Source organism: Lutra lutra, chromosome 11 (assembly GCF_902655055.1).
Source record: "Lutra lutra chromosome 11, mLutLut1.2, whole genome shotgun sequence".
Taxonomy (NCBI): domain Eukaryota; kingdom Metazoa; phylum Chordata; class Mammalia; order Carnivora; family Mustelidae; genus Lutra; species Lutra lutra.
In genome coordinates, this window is record NC_062288.1 from 62,726,029 (window position 1) to 62,749,035 (window position 23,007).

Below are 23,007 nucleotides of genomic sequence, written 5' to 3' on the forward strand. Positions count from 1 at the left end.
GGACTCGGAAGGAAGAAGGTAGAGGGCTTTCTCACTCTAGATATCTTGGGGAGGGTGGAAAGGAGGGCAGTGTGCCCCAGGGAAGACCGGACTCTGAGCTGCGGAACCCCGGGCGACAGAGGGGGTCGTTGCTTCCGCACGGTCCGCCTAGGGGTCTCGGCCAAAGCTCTGGCTGATGTCTGTCTCCAGGCCTGGTGAACGCGGCGGGCGGGGTCCCGCTCCCCCGCACACCCCCGGCCTAACCCCTCCCCCCGGGCGCCCATTGGTCTACACCCGCCCCCAACTCTGCGAAGTGCGTGGCGGAGGCGGTGGTCGGTCCCCTCCCTCCGGCCCCAGGCCGGGCTTCGCGGAGGAGGCGGCGCCTCTCCCGCAGGGCAGAGCCGCCTGGGCGGCGCGCGGTGCGGGGCGGGAGAGGGCAGGCGGGGGGCGCCGCGCTCGGGGGCCCGGGGGGTGACTGACGGCGGCGGCGGCGGGTGGTGGCGGCTCCAGGCGAGCGCGGTCGCCGCGTGCGCACACGCACACGCCGCCGCGCAAGGACCAGCGGACACCGGCCTCCGGCGGACACACGGACGCGGAGAGGCGGGCTCGGTGCGCGCATCCTCGGCGCACTCGCTCCCCATCCTCGGGCGGCGCGGGGCGCGGACTCTCCCCTGTGCGCCCTCCACTCGGAGTGTGCCCCGGGCCGCCCCGCAGCACGCAGGCCCCGCGGCGAGGCCCGGCTGTGAGCAGGTAAGGGCCGCCCAGCCGCCCCTGCACCTCCACGCCCCCCCCCTCGCTCCCCCTCCCGATCCAGAACCCTCGTCCCCCGCCTCCCCCCACCCCAGGAGACAGCGGACCCCTTCCTCCAGCCCGGTGATCCACGCGAGCCTCGTCCTTCACCGACGGATAGGGGGCCGGGGCCAGCGCGGGCCAACCTGCGAAATCGAAATGAAGCCCCCTCCCGCTGCTGCTCCCTTCCTGCGCGACAGTCTGACAACGCCCCCTCCCCCCATCCCCCTACCCCCTAACCCATATCTGGGTTAGACTTGGGGCAGTCGATCCTTGCAGCCCCCAGGGAGCTATCTCTCGCCCCTCCCTGTGCCAGAGGGAGGACCAGGGGCAGGAAAGGCATTGCGGCCAGAGGGACTTGTCTCCCTACTCCCAAGGCCGGCGGACGCGCCTACGCGGATCGGGAAGGCAATCCTGGAGGGTCTCTGGGTGCTGCGGTCCTCACGGGGTCTCAGGGGTGGGCAAGCGATGTGCTGGGTGGGTGGGGGTAGGGGCCAGCCTAGAATGTCCATCTCTAGTGACACGTTCGGGATTGTTCAAGAGAGCATCGTTTCTTGGTTTCTCGCGGAGCATATGGGATGGGGTCTTGATGCCTGGGCTTAGGTGGTTTCAAAGGAAACGCCTAAGGGGACCTGTGGGAGAAGAGCTTCGCCCGCAGGACCAAAGTGGGCCAGCCCGAGACCCCTGCCGGCCGCCTTAAAGGCACAGGCTCCTGCTGCAGCTGCGAGAGGCGGGGGCCACATCCTGGGCCGGTCGTTGGCGCTTTGAGCAGGTCAGAAGAGGGGGCCAGGGCTCCAATGGATGGAGCTAGCCGCTCAGGAGGGAGCCGGGCCAGAAGCTGATTGCATTTCACACGTTGCTGGGGAATGGAACCTCACCACTAGAAGGAGTTTAGGCTCCCTTAGAAAGCTGCTGGTGGAGGGGTGGTGGACCCCTGTGACTTCTCCAGACCATTTCCATGCTTTTATTGCAGTCTCCCTGACTTTACTCCTGCCTTACAGTGTCCCATAAAGCAATGCCCTCCACCCTTAAAAAAAGAAAGACAGCGTTTAGCTTTCTGGTGAACAGTCCTGTGTGTGGGGTGGCTGGAGAATTGGATGGCAATACGCAGGGTCTTTGGGTTGGTCTTTGCCTTGGGACTGCTGTTGGCAGAGAGAGAGAAGCATCAGTTGGGCTAGAGGCTTTTGAGGTGATGTGAACTAATGAAGGGGGTGAAAAACTATGAGCTTGGGGGAGTTTGGGGAGGCAGCAGCACCCAGATTTTCTCAGGAGCCCCAATCTCAGTTTGGTGCTGGCTGCAGGTGGGCTAGGCAGAGCCCACCCCCCATGCCCTGCTGAATCTGGGGCTCCTGTTCCCCACTGACCTTGGGAGGGCAAGCAGAGGGGCCTGTCTGGATACAAACCACTGTTGAACAACAGCTCAGAGACAGAACACACTAGGGTGGGCCTGGGGCCAAATCTTCCAGCTAATCCATCAGCAGGTGTATGGGTTACCAGGGATGTGGACCCGGTCCCTTCCTCTGTGATGATTCATTGGTGGGTCTGTATCTGGGCTAGGCTCCCTCTGGTCTGTTTGGCCCTGTGTGCAATGAGGATAGGTGTCTGTGGGGAGCCTCTCAAGGGACCCTTCCCTGCATACTGAGGGCTAATCAGGCTCGAGCCTCCATGGAAGTCCCCTTTGGTGTAAAGCTCAGGGTGACAGGGGGTTGATTGGAGAAATACTTTGCGCCCCCCCCCCCCTTTTAATGTGGTCACCTCTCCCTACCATGCCTCTGCATTGGGACACTCTCTCAACTTGTGTTGACAAACCAAACACACAAAATGGGTATTTACAGATTAGTATGTACAGCTAAGAGGCCAAGAAGAACAAGAGCTCAGGCCACAGAGTGGCTTTCTTCCCGGGGAAGTGGCCTCAGACTGAGTGTCCCAGGCCTCTGGCCTCCCAGGGACGAAGCCTTCACTGACCGAGGGCTGGCGCTGATTCAGTGGAGGACACTTTGTGCTGTCTGCCAGAGGGCAGAACCGAGGAGTGCCAAGCACAGAGCAGGAGCTGCGCTCAGTGCCAGGAAGGCCTCGCCTCCCTGAGAGCCACCCAGCGTAGAGCCCACACTGGGAGTGACAGTGGGTTTCCTGTCTCGGAAGGTGTGTGAGCAGAGGTCTGATATCCCAAACAGGGCTGCCTGGGGGCTTTCTACACTGCTAGGGCCAAAGACCCTGGAACCTTAGCTGCTCCTGAACAGAGGAATCTGAGTCCGCGACTGAAACGTGCTGGGCCTAGTGGTCCAGATGTGTGTGGCAACATACAGGCTTGGAAACTCTTCAGTGGCGACATTTGTACTGAGCTCTGGATGCTGTAAGAGGCACATGGTGACAGCCACCCCCACAGTGACACACAAAGAGGGAGTGACACACTGTCGAGAAGGCATGGAGGTTTCCAACGACACCTGCCAGAGAGCTGGGGTGGGATATGCAACAGCAGAAAGACATAGGGACCTTGGGACACACTGTCTTACCTAGATCTGGGCACACCTGGGGACTCAGACACTTGCCCGAGGGAGATTACGGAAGTCTCCCGTAATGAAAGTCTAGAGGCACACGGACTTGCACGGAGAAAGTGCATGCGTGGCATGAGATTCGATGGAGGGCTGACGTACTTTCTCTGTAAAGGTCTAGGTAGTAAACACTTGGGCTTTGCGGGCTGTTCTGCCTGTGGCAGCTTCTCCGTTCTGCTGTCCTGGTGGGAGAGAACCATAGATGATACGAAAACAAGTGAGCACAACTAGTTCTGATAAACTGCTTAGGGACACTGCCATTTGAATTTCATATAGTTTTTATGTGGCATGAAATATGAGTATTTTAATTTTTTTCTGACCATTTAAAAATGTAAAAATGATTCTTAGCTCACTGGCTGGCCAGAAGTAGGTGACAGGCTGGGTCTGACCTGCTCGAAGTGTTTGCCAAACTCTAGGCCGGAAGGTTAGAGAAGAAAAGTGGTTTAACATTTGAAGGGAGGGAGGCCTTGGTCCTGGGAGCCTGAGCTGCCCTAGGGAGCCTTGGATGCTTCCCTGTACTCTGCCCGGAGCTCGGAGTGCCCATCTGTTTAGTGGGTCAGTGCCAGGAGAGGCTCCCTGCTTGGCCTTAGCACCCCACCCAGACAGGCCTTCTCTGTGTCTGTGTGGTAAATCTGCTCTATGGACACCTGGAGATAACATTCACGAACATGAAATGACATCATGTCCCTTCAGCTCACCAAATAGGTCCTGTGTCCCCTTTCCCATTCAGCCTCTGTGTCCAGGTCTGTGCCCACCTCCACGAGGAGGGAGATGCAGGGACCCCTGGACATGTCTCATGTTTCCAGCAAGATTTGAAACTCACAGTGAGCAGAACGGGACCCAAAACGACCCCAGCAGGAGGGAGGGTCTCCTTTTCTGGGGCTGGTGGCTCTCAGACAAGGGCGAGATCAGTGGAGGCAGATCTCTAGGTGGGCTTCCTAGAGATGGTAGTAGGAGGTGGCTTTGACCTTGAGGAATACCTGGATGTTCTCATCCCAGGGCAATGCATTGCCTTCACTGCCCTCAACCTCCCCCCATATCTCCTCACCCCCACCCTGCCCTGACAAATGGGCACTACAGAGGCTTGGCTGAGAAAAAAAAAAAAAAATACATAGCTCCTTTGTAGGCTTCTCCACATTTCCCAGCTTCTGATTTAAAGCTGTGTGGTGAACCAGGTCTTGCCTTTGTTTTCTTCCTCCTTCTCCTGTTCCCTTTTGACATTTCCTTCCTGCCGTTTTCCCCCCATGAGGTGGGCCAAGGAGAATTTCCTTTCCCATTTTCCCTGTGTTTTTAGATACTGTTCCCTTATTTCCATTCCAGCTGCTCTTCCTTGCCCAAGCCACCATCACCTCTACCCTGAATCCAGAAAATGGCCTCTCATTCTTGAGGGGTGGAGGGGGGTGGGTCTCTCCCTGGCATTGAACTCCCCACACCCCTTCCAGGTCAGCTAAGCTACCTGGACCAGTCAGCTGGAAGGTCTCTGCAGCATGACCTTGGGAAAGCCTCCTGGTTTCACAGGACCTCAGACCCTCACAGGGGAGATGGGGTAACCCCGCCAGCATGCACTCTTGAGTTCCGGCCCAGCCCTTCCCTGCCCTGAGCCCCAGTTTCCCACATGTCCCAATGGAGATTGTGGGTGGAATCATGAGGGATCCTTCCAAGGACCTGGGTTTTGTCACCCACTGTGCACAGGACCCCAGTGGCCAGGCTCTGGAAGGGGAAGGTTTGAACACCCAGAGGCACATCAGTGTTAATGATTAATCCTGCCACTGACAGGATGCCCTTTACCTAGGCATTAGGCTCCGTTCTTCATCAGCTCTGACCCTGTTGAGGAGGAAAGAGGTTCTAGACGTTTCCCTGTTCCTTCCCCCCACCAAAAAGTGTAGTTCCCTTCCTTTGAGGAGTAAACTTGGCGGAGGTGGGGTGGGTGGGTAACGTTTTATCTTTCCGTCTCCTTTTCTGGTTTCCTGCCCTGGGAGGGAGAGGAGGAAGTGGGGGACAAGCCTGCTTAGGCGCATTAAAAAGGAGTATGTGGTGAGCAAGGGAAGCTGGTGATCCATTTCTCATGGGTCATCTGTCTCGTGTTAGGCTTGGCACTGCCTGGTGACAGGGAGTGATGGTGGGTAGCCTGAGGAGCTCAGTAGGGGGTAGCCTGGCTGGCCTCAGCCCCATGAGGGCAGAAGAAGCACCTAGAGCTATGTGGCCCAAGGGAAAGGGAAGGTGGAGTGCTATCCCCTCACTGCAGGGGCATCCAGCAAAAGCTGGCCCGGAAGGACATGGTGGAAAGATATCAGAGCTTTCCCTTGAGGGCCCTGGACCAGCCACCACAGAGGGGGTGACACCCCACCCCAGGGGCGGGACCATCCCTAGCTGGGGTGCAACAGAAAGTGTCCTGCAGGTTGTGGGGCCTGGGGAGTGACTGGAGGTTGTCAGAGTCCCTTCCCACTCCATGGGGAAAGTTGGGAGCCCAGTGAGTCACCGCTGGCTCCGGTGTGCTGACTGATGATGCTGTCTTCCTGTCTGCTTGGTGCAGGGGCTCACGGGAGGACACGGCTGCTCTTTTCTGTTCCTGCTGCCATCAGGCACTGGGCTGGTGGGGCCCAAAGAGGACCTCCTGAGTGTAAACGGGGGAGCAGACTCCGCTCTAGACCAAGTATCTGTCACACATCCCTTCCTGCCAGGCAGGGCTCCAGTCCTCTGGGCTGTGTGACCTTGGGATCTATCTTCCCCTCTCTGGCATCAGTCTCCCCACAGGCAACTCAGTAGTAATAATGGAAGATGGCCTTGAAAGTCTGTCTCAGGTTTAAAGTGGTGTGTCTATAATGAACTCTTTCCAAGGAAGATATTTCAGATGTAGACGTATGGGCAGGGGGTACCAGAAGGTCTGACCAATCCCCAAAGGTGTGAGAAGGATCACTAATAACATACAATGAGTTCTGAGCTGATCTTCCTTTTATGAGAGACAGAGAATGGCAGGAGTGTAAGGATGGAGTGTATAAGCTTTGGAGCCAGCCTGCTTGGGTTCCCTTCCCAGCTCTACCACATATTTGCTGTGTGACCTTGGAGAAGTAACTTGGGCTCTCTGTGCCTTAGTTACCTTAGCTATAGAATGAGGATAATGATAGTAACTGCTTCAAGGTTTTGGGCAGGTAAAAGGAGTTAATGCAAATTGGTCGCTTGGAAGAGTGCCTGGCATATACTGAGTGTCTAATAAATGTTAGTCCTGAGCAAATAAAGGTGCAGCGGTCCTGCTGCTGCCATTTTGAAAGGGATACAGGGCTATGGGGATGGAGGTGATAGCAAGAGGTACAAAAACCTGAACAGAGTAGTAAGAATCTTAACAGTTAATCCCCACATGGCCCTACTGGGAACCAGGCTGTGCTGTGTGCTCCATAGTTTACTTCCACGACATAGGCATTCCTGTTATTTCCATTTTACAGACAGTCAAATTGAGGCACAGGAAAAACTGGCTTGTCTGAAGGGCTAAGACTTAAAACTCCAGCAGAATGGTCTCCATGCCCATCATCGTAAATGCCGGGGAGTCGAGTTTAATTGTTCTCAGATCAGTTGTAAAAGCCAGTTGCCCCAGCAGAGCCTGGACCCAAGACAGTGAGCCTAAGAATATTGGTGACCAGGTCGTCCTGCGCCAGCTGCGTGGCTGGGCTGAAAGGGCCGGGCAGGCGAGAGCCCAACCGCAGGCTGCAGTGGCCATGCCTAGCCTTGTCCTGTGCGAGGGTCATTGGCTGTTTTGAGGGAGTGCTGAGCAGAAAGGCAGCCAGGACAAGGGGGAGGAGCCACTGACTGGGCTGCAGGCGGCAGGCCCAGGGGGCGCATTCATGGGAGCAGGTTCCAGGGCAGGTGGCCTCCAGCCATAAACTCTGAGCGCTGTGCAACTAGGATGGGGCCGGGAGGTGTCAGAGCATGGACAGCGGGGCGGGCAGAAATGCCAGAAGGGGCTGAGGAGACTCGTCTTAGAGAAGCTAGAGAAGGTCCCTGAGGTCCCCAGCTAGGGCGGGGGTGTGGAAAGATCAAGGCCCCAGAGCTCCCGCACTCTCTCTCTCGCGGGTGAGTCCAGTGGGCCGGGGAGTGGTGGGGAGAGCAGACAAGAGGCAAGAGTGGGCTAAGGGACTAGATCTTAAGAGTTCTCATGTTGATAATCACGTTATTGTGTGGGGACGATGTTAACTTGACTTATTGTGATGATAATATATACAAATACCAAATCCTTACGTTGTGTGCTTGGAACTAAGATAACGTTATATGTCAATTATATCTTAATTAAAAAAAGGGGGGGCAGCGGTGGGCATGGGGAGCCCGGGTCTAGCTCCAGATGAGACCCTGAGCTGAGCCTACCCCAGCCCCTCCACCCTGCGTCACTGGGCTGCTTCCCCTCATGGCCCAAGCAGCCTAGTGACAAAGCAGAGCTGGGGGATGGTCGGGCGGGGGCCTCTGTTTCGGCTTGTTTTTCATCAGAGCAGCGGGCCTGCTGGGAGCAGGCAGGGGCGTCCCTCGAGTCTGGCGTCCCCGTGCCAGTGGGTGAGCGTGTACGTGCTCGCGTGGGTATGTGGGTATGTGTGTGTGTGCGCCCGGGCCTGAGTCCAGACGTATCTCATTGCCTCTGTGTGTCTGAATGCCTTTGCAGCTTCGGGTGTGTGTTACTACCTAGATTGGGGATCGGACGAACGCAGGTGAATCCCGGCACCGCCGTCTGATTGCATCTGTACGTGTCTTTATTCTGTGTTTTGCGTGCGTGTCTGTGCCTCTGCGAAGGGCCGTGTGTGTGAGTGTGTGCGGAGTTGTCTGTCGGCCCCTGAAGGGGTCTCTACCTTTGTGTATTCCATGCCTGGCAGGGCACCGATGCCCCCTGGGGATAAATGTCTCTCTTTGACTCTGTGGGGTTGACGTTTGTTTGTGCTCTTCTCTGTGGACCTGTTTCTATGTATTTGTGTATTTGTGTGTGTGTGAGAGAGAGAGAGAGAGGAGATAATCAGAAATCAGCCAGCTCTCAAACACAGACTCATTCTCTGCCTGCTTGGTGCTCCCACTTGCCCCTGGAGCAACCGGGGGCGTGGCAGCTGCTTGCTCTCCCGGGCCAGCTCTCTGAGTTCTAATAAAGGTCAAAATGGGGATTTTAAAATCCCACTCTCCATGAGAGTTACCTGGAGAGCCAAAACCAGCATTGATATCTGGGCCCCCACCCCAGAGGCAGTGGTTCAGTTGGGCGGGGGTATCTTTAAACGCTCCTCAGTGGTTCTGATGGGTGGTCCAGGCTGAGTGTGGGCTAAGAGGGGCCGGAGAGGGGGCGACAAGTCTTCATTTGCCGGGTCCCCGTCCTGAAGGAGGCAGGTAGTGCCATTGCCATCTCAGGGTGTTGCTGAGAGCAGGGAGCCCCGATTTCATGGCTGAGTGCTCTTGCCACATGTCCTCTCCAGGAACCTTGCTCTGTGCCCCAGGGCAGAGGTCTCCCCCAAGGGACAGAGACAGCCACTGGCCCTATTTCTGGTGGCACCTTGCTGGGAGCACAAGAGAGGTGGCCCCTGAGGAAGGAGCACTGTGTCTACTTGGTGACACAGGCTGTGTACCCATTTTCCTTCTCTGGCTCTTGTTTGGGCCCTGCTGGCCAGGAGGGAGCTGAGAGGAGGAGTCATCTTCCTCCTGGCTAACACTGCTGAGACCCACACAAGTCAACGGTCCTGACTGTGGCTGGGTGCTGGGGCCGGAGCCCAGGTGTCGCCTGTGGGCTGAGGTTGCTGGTGACCCTGCCAGATGGGCTGCCAGAGGTTCCAGAGCCACCCGGCATGGTCGTGGGTGGGGGCCCACCTGACTTCACATCTCACCGGCCTTTGGCCTGATATTGTCCCAGGTGGGGAGGAGTCAGCTGCGGATCTCAGGCTTTCGATGCCTTGCAGTGGCTTTTCTAAGCCCTCCATTGGCCAAGAGAAACAGCCTGCAGGTTCTGTGCTGTGGGCAGGGGGCCAGGCATTCCTCTGCCCCAGCCAGGTGGGTCAGAGGGTCAGCTCCAGCCTCAGCACACAGGGCTTCAGGCTGCTCAGGGAGAGTGAGGTTGACCGAGCCCCCTGGGGACCAGCAGTGCCTGGTCATGCCAGAAGCAGCCCATGACCAGTAGAGTTGTGGAGGGTCCTGTATAGAAACCCAGGCTTGAGAATCTGGCACAGCCGGTGCCTCGGGGTGCCGGGATGCTGGGGCCAGAGCTCCCCCAGCCTGCCCATCCTTCCTGACCCGCAGGGGAAAGCCTGCATCAGCATCCTCAGGGACCCCTGGGCTTCTCAGAGCATTTCTTGGGGACCCCCAAGGCCTTCCTCAGCATCTCTGAGTGGGCCCTGAGGAGTAGAGCAAGAGGTGGGTAAGACAGGGTCCCCCTTTGGTGGAGCTATCCTGCGGCTCATTTGCTTTCTCCTTTTTGGGCACTTGCTGGTCACCAAAGTGAGCTTGGAGAAGCTAGGGGAGAGGGAGGGAGGACACACGGGTGGCAAAAAGCCAGGGGCACAAAAGGAATGAGGGTCACGGCAGCTCTGCCCAGGGAGTGGGGGGTATGTGGAGACTAATGGCTGGGGTGCACCCCCCACCATGGGTCTCTGAGCCCAGGCACCTGTGGTGGGGGCTCTGACACCAGCCGACTGAATCCTTTTAATAATAATTTAATAGGAATGCGAATAATAATTTTTAAATTACTGTGTGGTGTTCCCTTGCATGGCTGCTGGGGCCTGTTAACAGGGTCTGCTTGATGGATGCTGGGTTGCTTCCTTTTCTGCTGTGGATGCTATTTTAAGTGATGCTGCAGTGACTGCCATTGCACGTGCTTTTTTTCGGCCAAGTGCAAGTATTTCTCGATAAATACTCAGATGCGGAATTGCTGGGGTGAAGGGAATGTGTGCTAACAATCGATTTTAGATTTTAGAAGCAGACCAGACTCTCCCCCTCGGGAATGTGCCAGGGCCCCCACACCCTCCCCACTGGATTCCGGTCCCCTGTCCGGTCCCCACTGGCAGCCCCTGTCCTCAGGGACCTACCCTTCTTGGAGCATGCTCTTCAGCAACCACTGCTTTCTCCTGGAGGCCCAGTGAAAGGAGGCAGGGTGAAAGGAGGTTACGTCTAAGCAGCCCTGGCCTGGCAGCTGGAATGAAGCGATGCTCTGTGGTGGGCACGGGAGTCAAGGAGCAGTTCTTTTTCACGTGGCAGTTGGGAGCTAGGGTGGTCTCCCAGGCTGGTGGGGTGCTCACGGTGATCCCGTTCCTCTCAGTGTGGGGCTTCCCACGGCCCAGGGGTTGGCTCTGGCATTCAGGCAGGGCAAAAGAGCAGAAGTGGAGAACGGGTGCTGCCTCGAGGACGGGGGGTCTGCAGGTGGCACCTGTCCCTCCCACCTGTATTCCGTAGGTGGGGCCTGTGTCACAAGCCCACACCTGCAAGCGGGAAGGAACGAGTAATGTTCTCTCTAGGTGGGCATGCTGGCAAAAACTCTGTCACAGTGGAGGGAGCTGGGGGAGACAGTTGTCTGCTACAGAGAAGAAAGCCATGCAGACCATTCTGATGGCTTGATGGGGTCCTGAGCCCTTGTGCCCTGCATTGTATCCCCAGTGCCGAGCGCTGCGTAGGTGTTCAGTGGATATTTGTTTGCTGGAGGAGTAAGGAACACATATACCAAGGCAGGGAGGGGCTTACCCTGATAGGCTGAGAGCCTTGCTGTAGATAAGGGGGGGTGTCAGGAGGAATACCTGTCCCTGCCAGGGGACCCACAGGACTCATGCCTTCCTTTCTCTCCAGCCCATAGACACCGCGGGGCTGGCGAGCGGCTGCTCTGAGTGGGAGGCGAGCATAGCTGGCCTGAGTCTCCGTCCGGACTGAGAAGCATCATGGCCAGAATCTTGCAGACCTCCCTGGCTGCTTTCCTCCTGCTGCCTATGGTAAGGGCCCAGGACTCTCCTCTCCAGGCATGCTTACAGACGTCCCCTCGAGGAACCGTCCCTGCCCCAGCACGAGAATACAGCTCTCATGGACTTTAAAGTTACTTGGTCCTACAATTAAATACAGTGCCCACCACTAACCAGCTGTGTGACCTTGGGCAGGAATGTGTGATTTTTCTGAGTCTTGGTTTCCACTTTTGTAAAATGGGGGCAGGAGGGAATGAGAGCAGCTCGTAGGTCTCGCTGGATGCAACCAGTGCTCCTCTGCCCGCAGCACCTGGGTGTGCACGCCTCCTGAACCCCCAGAGGGGAGAGAGGATGAACTCCCTTAGCCCCTTCTCTCTCCCACCCCTGCTTGCTCCCCTGAAGTACAGTGCTAGTCCCCTGGTCTCTGGAGCCAGACTGCCTAGGTTCTGGTCCTCACTGCACAGTCTGCTAAGCTAAGTGATCTTGAGAAAGTTACCTAACGTCTCTGTGCTTAGGGTTCACATCTGTTGAATGGAGAATGATGAAAAGCACCTACTTTGTAGAGCTCCTGAGCTATATGTTATGTATATGTGTGTGTGTGTGTGTGTGTGTGTGTAAAACAGAATAATGCACACGCACAGGACGGAGCTGCATGTGTATTTGCTAATATTATTGTAACACATGGAAACTGAGACTCAAGGAAGGCTGGAAGCCACTGATGGCCACATGTTGAATTGGTGAAGGAGAAGAGCCCTCATGATATTTGGGGCCCCTGCTGGCCCCCAAATCTCTCTGGCACTATCCTCTCCCTGCTTCTGCCCCACCCCACCCCCCACATTGCTCCGGGGCTTAGGTAGCAGGGTTTGTCTGTGAACCTCCTGCCTGCTCCTCCCATCCATCGCATGTGTCCCGTGTGTCCCTCGCAGGCCACCTCCATGCACTCTGACTGCATCTTCAAGAAGGAGCAAGCCATGTGCCTGGAGAAGATCCAGAGGGCGAACGACCTGATGGGTTTGAACGACTCCTCCCCAGGTGAGTGGGGTGCTGAGGAGGTCAGCGAGTTCCCATCACAGCCTGGCCAGGCTTTCGAAACTGGCATCCAGGTCTCTGGCCATTTTGTAGAAAGTGGTGGAGGGTACAGGTACCTGGGTCCTTCTGGAAACCTTGCAGGGTGATGGAGTCCTGGATCTGCTCTGGGCAGTGACCTTGGGGTTGCCCTCCTCAGGGACATCCTACCCCGGATGCCTCATTCTGGAGGAGGCTGTTCTGGGCGGCTGGACTGGCCGCCTCTGATCCCCTGGGGGCTGGGAGCGGGCTGATGTCTGGGCTGGGGAGTGGCTATTAGAGAGCTTGTTAGCAAGCAGCCTGGGCCTGGTGGCAACAGGGACACAGCTGTCGCCAGTGGCTGAGTTGGAGAGCACCTGGTTAACCCCGGGCAGGCATTGCGGGGTCATTTCCCTCTTCCTGTGCTCACCCCACCAGAAGCCAGAGAACAAGGCTGCAGCAGGGACCCCATTCCTAAGCCTGCTGGGTGCAGTGTTCTCCTGCGGCTGCTGTTAGCACTCGGAGAGGGGAGGATACTGCTTCCTGGAGCTGGATGGGGCCATGCACGGCAGCACACTTAGCAATCATAGCTCTCCCCATTAGATGCCCAGAACACCCCCAATCCCACTGATGACCTCAAATCCTCCGCACATTTTCCAAGTGTCCCAAGGACATGGCAGGGACCCTGGCTGAGAACCAGAAGTCTGTGTAAGGCCTCTCCTGCAGACTCAGGCCCACAGAGTGGGGTGTGTGGGAGCTTGCAGAGTTGGGGCCAGGGCCTCCCTGGTGGCCTTGCCAACCTCAACTGTGCCTGAGTTGCTGGAGGGTGGGGCTCCCTTCCCTGACTGGAGGGCTCGATTTTTCCCTCTGGATCCTCCCCATTTCTGAGGAGCTCTTCTGAGCGCCATCTGTTTAAATACTTGATTAATCGGCAGCCCAGTTAAATGTAATGGTCCCTGTGGGCTGAGCTCCCCGTACAGTCAGTGAGCATTAACTGGTAATGAAGCTCCTGGTCATGCTGGCCTCTCCCTCCAGGCCGAGCTCTCACTCGGTCTTAACTGAGGCCGAAAGTGGATTCTAGGTCCCACCACCCAGGGAAGCTGAAGCAGGGGGCCCAGATGGGCACACAGTGGCAGGAGACCAAAAGGGTACCTGGTCCAAACCTCTAGTCAAGGGGATGGGAAAAGGGGACCCTGGATAGCAGTGACTCGTTAGACCACACAGGGGTTGGAGTGAGTGGCAGGTTGAGGTGTCCTGCCTCCCAGCCCAGGGCCGTGGCTCCTTCATCACGGGTCTCAGATACACTTGGGGTTGTGTAGTGAGAAGCATCCAGAAAGGAAGGGTAGAGGTGGGGTGGGGACCAGACCTGGGGAGCTGTGTGTTGGTTAATTGCACAGAAGTTTGGGGAGCCCTGGGTTGGGGGGGACACAAGGGCCTGGCCACAGGGGTGTCCTCCCAGAGGCATGAGTGAGATGGATGTAAGGTTGGACACCCTCCCAGGAGGGGGCAGGACAGTGCGAGGTGGGAGGGGGTCCTCACCACCAGGTAATGCTCAGAAGAGGAAGAAAGGAGTTCTCTTGGGGAAGATGGGCAAGGATTCATGGAAAAGGTGGTATTTAAACCAGATCCTTGGTTCTCAAACCTGGCTGCGCATTAGAATCACCAGGAGCTTTTAGAAAAATGTGCTGAAGCCACAATCCAAACCCATTAAATCAGCACCATGGTCCGTTGTAGTCAGGATCTTTTAAGTCTCCCCAGGCCATTCCAATGAGAAGCTAGGCTGAAACCCCTGAGCAAAGCTTAGCACTTGCTGGCAGATGAGAGCTGAAGGATGGACGAGCAGGGAGAACATTCTAGGCTGAGGGAACCCCAGCAGTAAGAGGTGGGGAGGGGAAAGGGTACCTCCCTGTGTCTGGAACCCTGAATTAAGGTGGGTTGGGGTGGGCTATCAAGAGGGTCTGGCTGAGGGTCCCAGGGGCCCTGTGAGTCAAGGCTGACCACAGGTCCCCCTCAGACCTGGATTTGGGTGAGGGACCCCAGGCCTCTGGAACAAATTCAGTCATCTACTGACACACTCATTCATTCACTCATTCATTCATTCACTCATTCACCCACTCATTCATTCATTCACTCATTCACTCATTCATTCATTCACCCATTTATTCATTCATTCACTCACGCATTCATTCATTCACTCACCCATTCACTCATTTACTTATTCACTCACTTAGTCACTCATCCACTTACCCAGTCATTCACTCATTCACTCAGTCACTTACCCATTCATGCACTCTCAGTCACTCTCATTCATTCACTCACCCACTCATTTGTTCACTCACTCACATGACAAGTTGGAATCTTAGTGTCTCGCCTGGATAGAATGGGGCAAGGCCACAGGCAGGGGACTGTAGAGACAGAGGTTTGCACCCTGCTAGCCCTGGCTACTTCAAAGACATCATGCCCATGGCAGAGGTGGAGCTGATGCTGTGGGAATTCAGTGGAAGGAGAAAGTACTTTGTGCTGGGTAGGGTGAGTGGACGTGGTGGAATCAGGGAGGGCTTCAAGGAGGAAGGGGCATTCAGGCTGAGCATGCAAGAGGCAGGGTATGGAGGGGTCTCCTGGAAGCAAGCTTTCCTCTAACTCTGAGTGCCCCAAGGAGCGAGGAGTCTACACCCTCCCATGGTCTGCCTGAAGAGAGGTTCTCCTACCTCTTCCTATCTTCCTACTCTGAGTCATAGGGTGGGGCTCTATAGGACAAAGCTGAGATGTGATCTCTGTAGGACAAAGCACAGCCAAAAGGCAACCAGCAGGTGGAAAAGAAGAGGAGACTGAGGGCTTAGCTGGATTGTCACCTCCGTGGCCCTTTCTTTCTCTGTGCCTCAGAACCTTCTCTATTAATTAAGTGGGTGAGATGGATCACATTAATAGTCAATATTTATATAGACTTACACATGCCAGGCACTGTGCTAGTGCTTTTTTCTCCCACTGCAGCTCCTTAGGTGTGGGGTCTATTATCACCCCTATTTTGTAGATAAGGAAACTGCTGCCCACAGAAGTTATACCCCTTGCTTAGAGACAGTTAAATAATATGCAGAGGTGAAACTTGTATTCGGGTACTCTGTACCCTCAACTCCTGGGATCCACTGCCTTGGAAGAAGGATATGAGACACTGAGCCCCTAGCCCCCCTCACCTGCTATATGACCTTGCAAAGGGCACTTAATCCCTTCATTTATTCTGTCTGCAAAATGGAGATTTAAAAAATAATATCTACCATGTAGGATTATTGCATTAAATTCCAATTGTGGGAAAGGCTAAGGGTGTTATGTGGCATTTGCTAAGTACTCAACAAAGATGTTGAGTGTTAGGGCGTGGAGTGCCTCTGGGGTCTCCGTCTTCCATTAGATCAGAGCTCTGGGGAACTGTGGAGTTCTCTGCAGGAAACTGCAGTTTGGGACAATCTGGAAGGGCTTTCTGGAAGACCCGAGGAGGGGCTGGGAACCAGATCCAGGCTGCAGAGGGCAGATGGAGAAGCATGGGAAGGGGAGCAAGAGCTCCAGGTGGGAGACGACCTGATAGAGGGAGGAAGGGAGCCAGGAGTATGGGAGATGGGGATTGTAGCAGCTGGCTACGGACAGTTTCTGAATCTTCCCCTCCATGGAGCTGCCCAGGGTGGCTCATGAAACCGCACCGACCTACAGGCTAGGCAGAGTTTTCCCTTCCGTCTTATAGCTGCTGCTTCTCAGACTCACAGAAATCGGGTTGCGAGCCGGTTACCTGGTAAGTCACACAGCCAGGGAGGGAGGAGCTGGGACATGCGTTTGGTGGTTCCGTAGCCCTTGCTGCTGACAACTGCACTGTGGCTCAGAGGAGGAGCAGAGCGAGACCATCCACTGCACCCTTCCCCCTTGTGCAGTGAAATATCACTTGGCAGAGGAAGTTGCAATGAGGCTGGAGAGATAAGTAGGAGTGGGGGCTTCAGTGCACCCCCCCGAAGCCTGCCCTTCACTTGGCTACAGAAAGGCTAAAGGGCATCTATGTTTCTAAGGGTGTGAGGCCCCAGCTCCAGTGCTGTGGAAGGAGGCAGTGCTGGGTAGGGGGGAGGCCTGGGAGTGTCCAGTGGTCACCAGGGGCTTTTCTGTACAAGCTGAGGTTAGAAGAACCCCTTGGGGGGTCTCTGAGGAGGTGGCCTCTGGGCATCTTTCCAGTGCCAAGTTCTGGGGGAGCACTGATCTTGCTGTCAGCAGACAGGGGAGAGTTTGCTAGGGCCTTTGTTTTCCCCACATGCTCCATACGAGCCTCAGGTCCTTGGGGGTGTCCTTGTCATTGCCGTCGAGCCAGGCTTCTTGGCTTCATATTAAACCTGTTTGTGAAATCCAGGCAACAGTTGATCTCCTTGCTCTGCAAGGCGTCTTAGAACCCCCAGGAGCACTTAAAGATGCTGATAGCCAGGCCCTTCCCAGACGAATGCAATCAGCATTTGGTGGGGAGGTCTGTGGTAAAAGCCTTCAGATGATTCTAAAGTATATCCAAGTTTGAGAGCCATTGTTGTGGCCAGAGGACAGCAGCCACTGATGCTCGTGCCATCTTGGACAAGAGAGCAGCCCCCAGCGTTCAGGTAAGCCAGGCTGGGGTCTCGTTCCTAGCCAAGAGTCAAACATGAATGTCACGGAGAATTGGCAACTGGCATGGTGTTGCCGGTCTGCGCTGGGGTGACCTGGGAGACGAGCCCTCCCCCTGCACCCCTTCTTTGCCCCTCTCCTGCCCCTTCTGCCCTTAAGCACATGCACCAAGCATGGAACTCTGGCCAGAGGTCGACTGATGCCCCCGAAGTGCACTTGAAAGAGAAAAAAGGAAAACTCTCTTCTTGCTCTAGTTACCATGAGTTATGAACTCACAGTCATGCTTTGCTGTATTTGAAAAATGTATTTCTATGTATTTCGTGTATTTCCTATAATCTTTTAAATCCAGTGAAGCAAGTGCATTGGAATGGGGACACCGATCTGCAGGGTTGAGGTGTGTCCACGCTACAGTGTGTGTGGCGGGGGCAGGCTGGGGGGGAGGGCTCCCAGGAAGGTAACTGTTTCCTCCCCAACTCTTGTCTGTCACTGGAACACCCCAAAGAGAACATGGGATGGTAATGCCCAGAGTGGCCTTCGGGGTGGAAGCCAAGGGGCAGGGAGATGCCGGGTGGGGGTGGGGAGTGGGGCCAGCGCTTGGCAGCCAGCTGAAGAGGGTAGAAAACCCAGGTGAGGCCGGCAGAGTGAAAGCAGGCTTGCTGACTTCGGGGTTTGTTCACAACATCCTGGGTGTGTTTTAAAGATGTTTCTCGGGACCGTTACTGAGGCGGCCTGTTTGGCGGTTTTGAACCTCATCCCAAGCCCCTGAATGCTAAATGGAACTTGAGACAACACCAAGTCCAGCTCTGTCATGTGACCCAGAGAGAGGTTGAGGCTGGAGGTGGCCGTCACTGGCTCAGTCACACGGAGCGCCGGAGCCAGCTCTGGGACAGGACCCAGGTCTGCCATCCCAGCCGGGGGGTGCTTTTGTGTGGCAGTGCTCTTGTGCCCAGAGAGGAGAAAGGAGTCCTGTGCGTGGGAACGGGATCTCCACTCTGAAGAGGTGCCGGGCACACAAGTCACAGGCACGGCCCGCTTTGTTCCCTGTGCTCAGCCCGAGGGGCCTGCCTGTGCGAGGTGGGTCTGGTCAGCACCTCCGCTTTGCGGGGCTGCGGGCTTCCGTCAGCCTGGAGGTCTTCCCTGCGTTTCAGTGGGGCTGCTTGGGTGTGGTCTCCTTGGGGGTCTCCCTATTCTGGAGAAGATGAAAGAGGCCTGCGGTGGCTTTGGCTGGGGCAGGAGGGAGATTTGTCAGGAAGATGAGGAAGCCTGCTCATTGCTATTCTGCTCCAGCCTGTGAGGCCTGTCCGGGGTGCCGAGTGCTTCGCCCCAGCTCCTACCTCCACTCTCACCACACAAGGAGAGGCCTGGAGGAGGGCCGGGCCCAGGCTCCCCAGCCCTTCTTGACCACATCTCTCAGCTGCTCTGAGATGGAACAGGCATTCAACATGGGATGGGGAGAGGGTCCAGGGGACCCTCGCTTCTGACAAAAGGTTCCATTTCTGTCCGAACTGGTTTTCCTTTAGCCCCGTAGTTCTTAGACTCCAGCCTGCCTCAGAACCTCCTGGAAGGCTGTTAAAATGCAGAATTCCTGGACCCAGCCCCAGAGTTTCTGACTCAGTGGGTCTGGTAGGGCCTGAACAGCGGCATCTCTGGCAAGTTCCCTGTGGTGTTCCTGGTCCGGGGTCCCCGCTTTGAGGGCCGCTGACTTCCAGAGGGGAGGACTGCATCTTCTTCCTTCCCCAACAACCTCCCCACCACCCAGCACTGAGCCCACAGCTGGTTCCCATTTTATGGATCAGAAATATTGGCTGGAAAGTCAATTACAGTAAATGGAATCATTTTTTTTTTTACCCTTGAATTGTGCTAAAATGAGGGCTTGTTCTAACACTACCTGAGCATCCTCACAGGGAGGACTGCGTCTTTGTCTGAGTCCCTTTGGTGCCTCTGGTCTCATGGGTTTTGAACACTGTGTGGAACTGGACAAAATCATCACCATGACAACCTGCGATTAGCTTCTTATTTTGTTCCAGTCGAGGCTAATGGTCCTTGTATTCTCTCGCTGTTCAGTGAGCTCAAATGGTCTTTCCCCCTCCTGCTGTTGCAAGGCACTGTGTCTCCTTGGCTGCTTTGTGTCTTCGTGTCTTGGTATGAGCAGCAGCCACACCCACCCCCAATGCCAAGTGTGCACGGCGCTCTGCCCCGAGCAGGATCCCTGAAGCACCTGGATTCCTTGGACCAGGTTCCATAGAGCCTTTCAGGTTTTCGGGGGGGTGGGGCTGGGGAACAGACTGAGCCAGGAGGGCAGAGATGGTCCTCATGTAGAACTGGGGAACTAGAGGAGAGGTGCTTGGGGATGTCCAAGCAGAGAGTTCTCCCAGGGGAGAGAGACCATTCTGATTTTTGACTCGAAGAGAGGAGGGGAACAGGGACTGATGTACTTGACCATGTCTTCCTTGAAGCATGCTTTCCTGTCTGCTGTGTTGCTAACCTGGCCTGGGTGTCCCCGGTTTCTGGCCACCCCTCCTCAGCCTTCTTTGCCAGCCCCTCTTCTGATGCTGCATTCCTTCTTCTGTCAGGAACAGGCCGTATCCTCTTCTCTTCTCTTTGGCACATACCCTCTCACTAGAGCCATTGTCCAGGCCCATGGCCCTACCTAGCATCCCTATGCTGGGCACTTCTTGTTCCCTGTGCTGACCACTCCTGTTCTCCTGCCCCAGTTTCCCACTCCCCATCTGCACTCCGGACTTTTATCTAACCGCCTGTGGGAAATCCACTTGGCTCTTGGCACCATCTCAAACTGAACATACTCCAGACGAAACCCTTGAGCTCCAGCCTGCATCGTGCCCACCACCATTTGCTTCTCATCCAGGTTCTTTCCACTGTGGGGAATGGCTGACCCTTCCAGCCATACCAACATTTCAAGCCAGAAACCCAGGTGCCATCTCTGGTACCCGCCTCCCTTTCACTGCATCAGTCAGGTAGCTTAGATTTCACTGCAGTAACAACAACAAAAGACCTTAAAGTTTCAGAGACGCAGGCCAGCAGCCTTTATTGCTTACGCGGGTCACAGGGCGGCGTGGTTGGCAGACACGGGACTCAGCCTGACTCTGCACCATCATTCAGAGCCCCGGGTTCCTTCCATCTTAGAACACTGCCAGCCTCAACCTGGCGCCTCCAAGGATGCTGCAGAGAGAGGAGAGGGAGAGAAAGGGCGTGGAGCCTGTGAGGGATGCCTCTGAGAGCAGTCCATAACCTCCACTTACCTTTGTGCGAACTCAGTGATGTGATATCGGTGAGCCCCCAACAATCGTGGGCAGGCTTGCCGGTCACAGCTGGTCTGTCGCAGGGCCCTTCAGTCCTGCCTCCAGACCTCCCTACATGACATACCTTTCCTTCCTGGCTGTCCCGGTTCCAAATCGAGCCCCTCCGCCCTCCCTTGCACTTCTGCCCTATCCTAACAGATATGTCTCCGTGTTTGATTGACTGTTCTTGAAATGTTCTACCTTCCCACACGTGATCTGATTCCCATGGAATTCCTACGGAATCAGATCAGGGAACTCCTGGTCTTTTTTTTTTTTTTTTAATTATTTTTATTAACATATAATGTATTTTTTGCCCCAGGGATACAGGTCTGTGAATTGTCAGGCTTACACAATTCACAGCACTCACCATATCGCATATCCTCCCCAATGTCTATAACCCAACCACCCTATCCCTACCCCCCATCCCCCAACAATCCTCAGTTTGTTTCGTGAGATTAAGAATCTCTTATGGTTTGTCTCCCTCCCGATCCCATCTTGTTTCATTTTTTCCTTCCCTACCCCCCAAGCCCCCCACCCTGCCTCTCAAATTCCTCATATTAGAGAGATCATATGATAATTATCTTTCTCTGATTGACTTACTTCGCTTAACATAATACCCTCTAGTTCCATCCACATCATTACAAATGGCAAGATTTCATTTCTTTTGATGGCTGCGTAATATTCCATTGTATATATACCACATCTTCCTTATCCATTCATCTGTCGATGAACATCTAGATTCTTTCCATAGTTTGGCTATTGTGGACATTGCTGCTATAAACATTCGGGTGCACGCGCCCCTTCAGATCACTTATATTTGTATCTTTAGGGTAAATACCCAGTAGTGCAATTGCTGGCTCATAGGGTAGCTCTATTTTCAACTTTTTGAGGAACCTCCATACTGTTTTCCAGAGTGGCTGCCTCAGCTTGCATTCCCACCAACAGTGTAGGAGGATTAGGGGACACCTTGTCTTGAAACACATCTAAGGGAGGCAAAGCAGTGGTGGCCCCATCCTCATCCCCCAAACCCGAGAATATGTTACCTTACATGGCAAAATGTTCTTGGCAGGTGTAATTGGGTTAAAGATCTTGAGATGGGGAGAGGATCCTCGATTATTCAGGTGAATCCAGTGTAATCACAAGGGTCCTCATAAGGGAAGGATGGAGGCAGGAGGGTCAGAGAAGGAGAGAGTTGAGGATGCTGTGCTCTTGGCTTTGAAGGTGGTGAAAGGGGCCACTGGCAAAGAGTGTCTTGAATCTGGAAGAGATAAGGAAATGGATTCACGCTAGATCCTCCAGAAGAAATGCAGGCCAGCAAACGTCTGGATTTAAGCCCAGGGAGGTCAGTTTCAGACTTTCTGACCTCCGGAACTGCAAAATAAGACATTGTGTCATTAAAGCCACTGAGTTGGCTTTGTTGCAATAGCAATAGGAAGGTAATTCATCATCTAAGGGCTTCTCTTAGCATTTAGCCTAAAGAGCAAGATCTTTCCCTAGACCACCGGGCTGTAAGCGCTGTACAGGCAGAGACTGGGGCTGTTTTCTTCACTCCTGTATTGCTCTGCAGCATTGGACTCATAACTGACACAATTTCTTGAATAAATGTGTGAATAAGAGGGAGGGGAAGGGAGAGTGAGAAAAATAGGGTAAAAGGAGGAGGGGGAGGAGAAGGAGAAAAGGCTTCTTGAAATCCTCCAGTCCCAACAACACTAAGCTTTGTTGGGACTAGAGTCTGAAACAGATGGAGATAGAGGACTGGATGTGTTCTGTGGGGGTGGAAGGAAAATGAGTTGCTGTCCTCAGTTAGAGAAACCCAAGGCTCTTCCCTATCCTTCTCATCTTCCTGGAAGAGGTTTCTGGGGGGGATTCAGAGCAGGCCCCATCAAGGAGGGGAGACAAGCTAGAGCCCATGCCACTTCTGAGAGGTGGAGCATCCTGGGAAGCCCCAAGGTGGCTCTCTCGGTCTCCTGCAAACCCTGTGATGCAGGGCAGGAGGGTGGGCAGAGGGCTGTGAGCTCCCAGTGGGGTCAGGGACATTGTCCCCTAAAGGAAAGCTATTTTTCTACTCACAGCATTTCTGACATCGAACGTGTGGGTTTTCCAGGCTTCTGTGAACACTCGACTGGTGTCCCTACAATTTCATTCACTTCTGACACTGTCTGCAGTTAGCACAGACCCTTTGGCTAAGAGCTCGGTCTGAAGACTCTCCCCTCCGCCACTTTAGATGCCAATTGCAAATCATGGGTCCCCATGTTATCCACGCTTCTGTCTGACTTGACTACAAATTGGAGGTTCCCATGTCCTACCTTCTCCTCAGTTTCAATAATTTGCAGTAATAGCTCCCAGAATTCAGGGAAACACGTTCACCAGTTTACTATAAAGGATATAATGAACAGCCAGATGAAGGGGGTCATAGAGTGAGGTCCAGAAGGAGCACAGGAGCTTCTGTCCTTGTGCAGTTTGGGGTTCACCTCTTTGCTAGTATGTGGATGTGTTCATCCACATAGAAGTTCTTTGAACCCCATTGTTTAGGGTTTTTATGGAAGTTCTGTTATGTAGGTATGATCCCCTAAATCCTTAGCCTTTGGTGATTAGCCCAATTTCTAGCTCCCTGCCCGTGTGGGTGGGTTTAGCTGAAAGTACCCGCTGGCAACCAGCCATCTTTGCCCCAAAGTCACCTCATTAGCATGAATTCAGGTGTGGTCGGAAGAGCCTTATGAATAACTGAAGACACTCCCCTTACCTTTATTAGGAAATTCCACAGGTTTACGTGCTTTGCCTGGAAGCTGGGACTAAGACCAAATACCTAATTCTTACCATGCGGTTCCCTAAACC

At 54.8% G+C, this 23,007-nt stretch overlaps 1 protein-coding gene across 6 annotated transcripts in view; it reads left to right on the top strand.

Moving 5' to 3' along the window:
• The first annotated feature begins 355 nt into the window (after positions 1-355).
• The window catches only part of ADCYAP1R1 (ADCYAP receptor type I), a 56,145-nt gene continuing 33,493 nt past the window's right edge, over positions 356-23,007 (top strand). For 2 of the 6 annotated variants that reach the window (XM_047695206.1, XM_047695207.1), the window contains exons 1-3: positions 357-729; positions 11,103-11,242; positions 12,136-12,241. In XM_047695206.1, the coding sequence (XP_047551162.1) occupies positions 11,192-11,242; positions 12,136-12,241 (157 nt within the window). In that variant the 5' untranslated portion in view covers positions 357-729; positions 11,103-11,191. Of the gene's footprint in view, positions 730-10,055; positions 10,172-11,102; positions 11,243-12,135; positions 12,242-23,007 lie in introns of all 6 variants that reach the window. The other 4 variants (XM_047695204.1, XM_047695203.1, XM_047695205.1 and 1 more) reach the window with 4 other exon arrangements.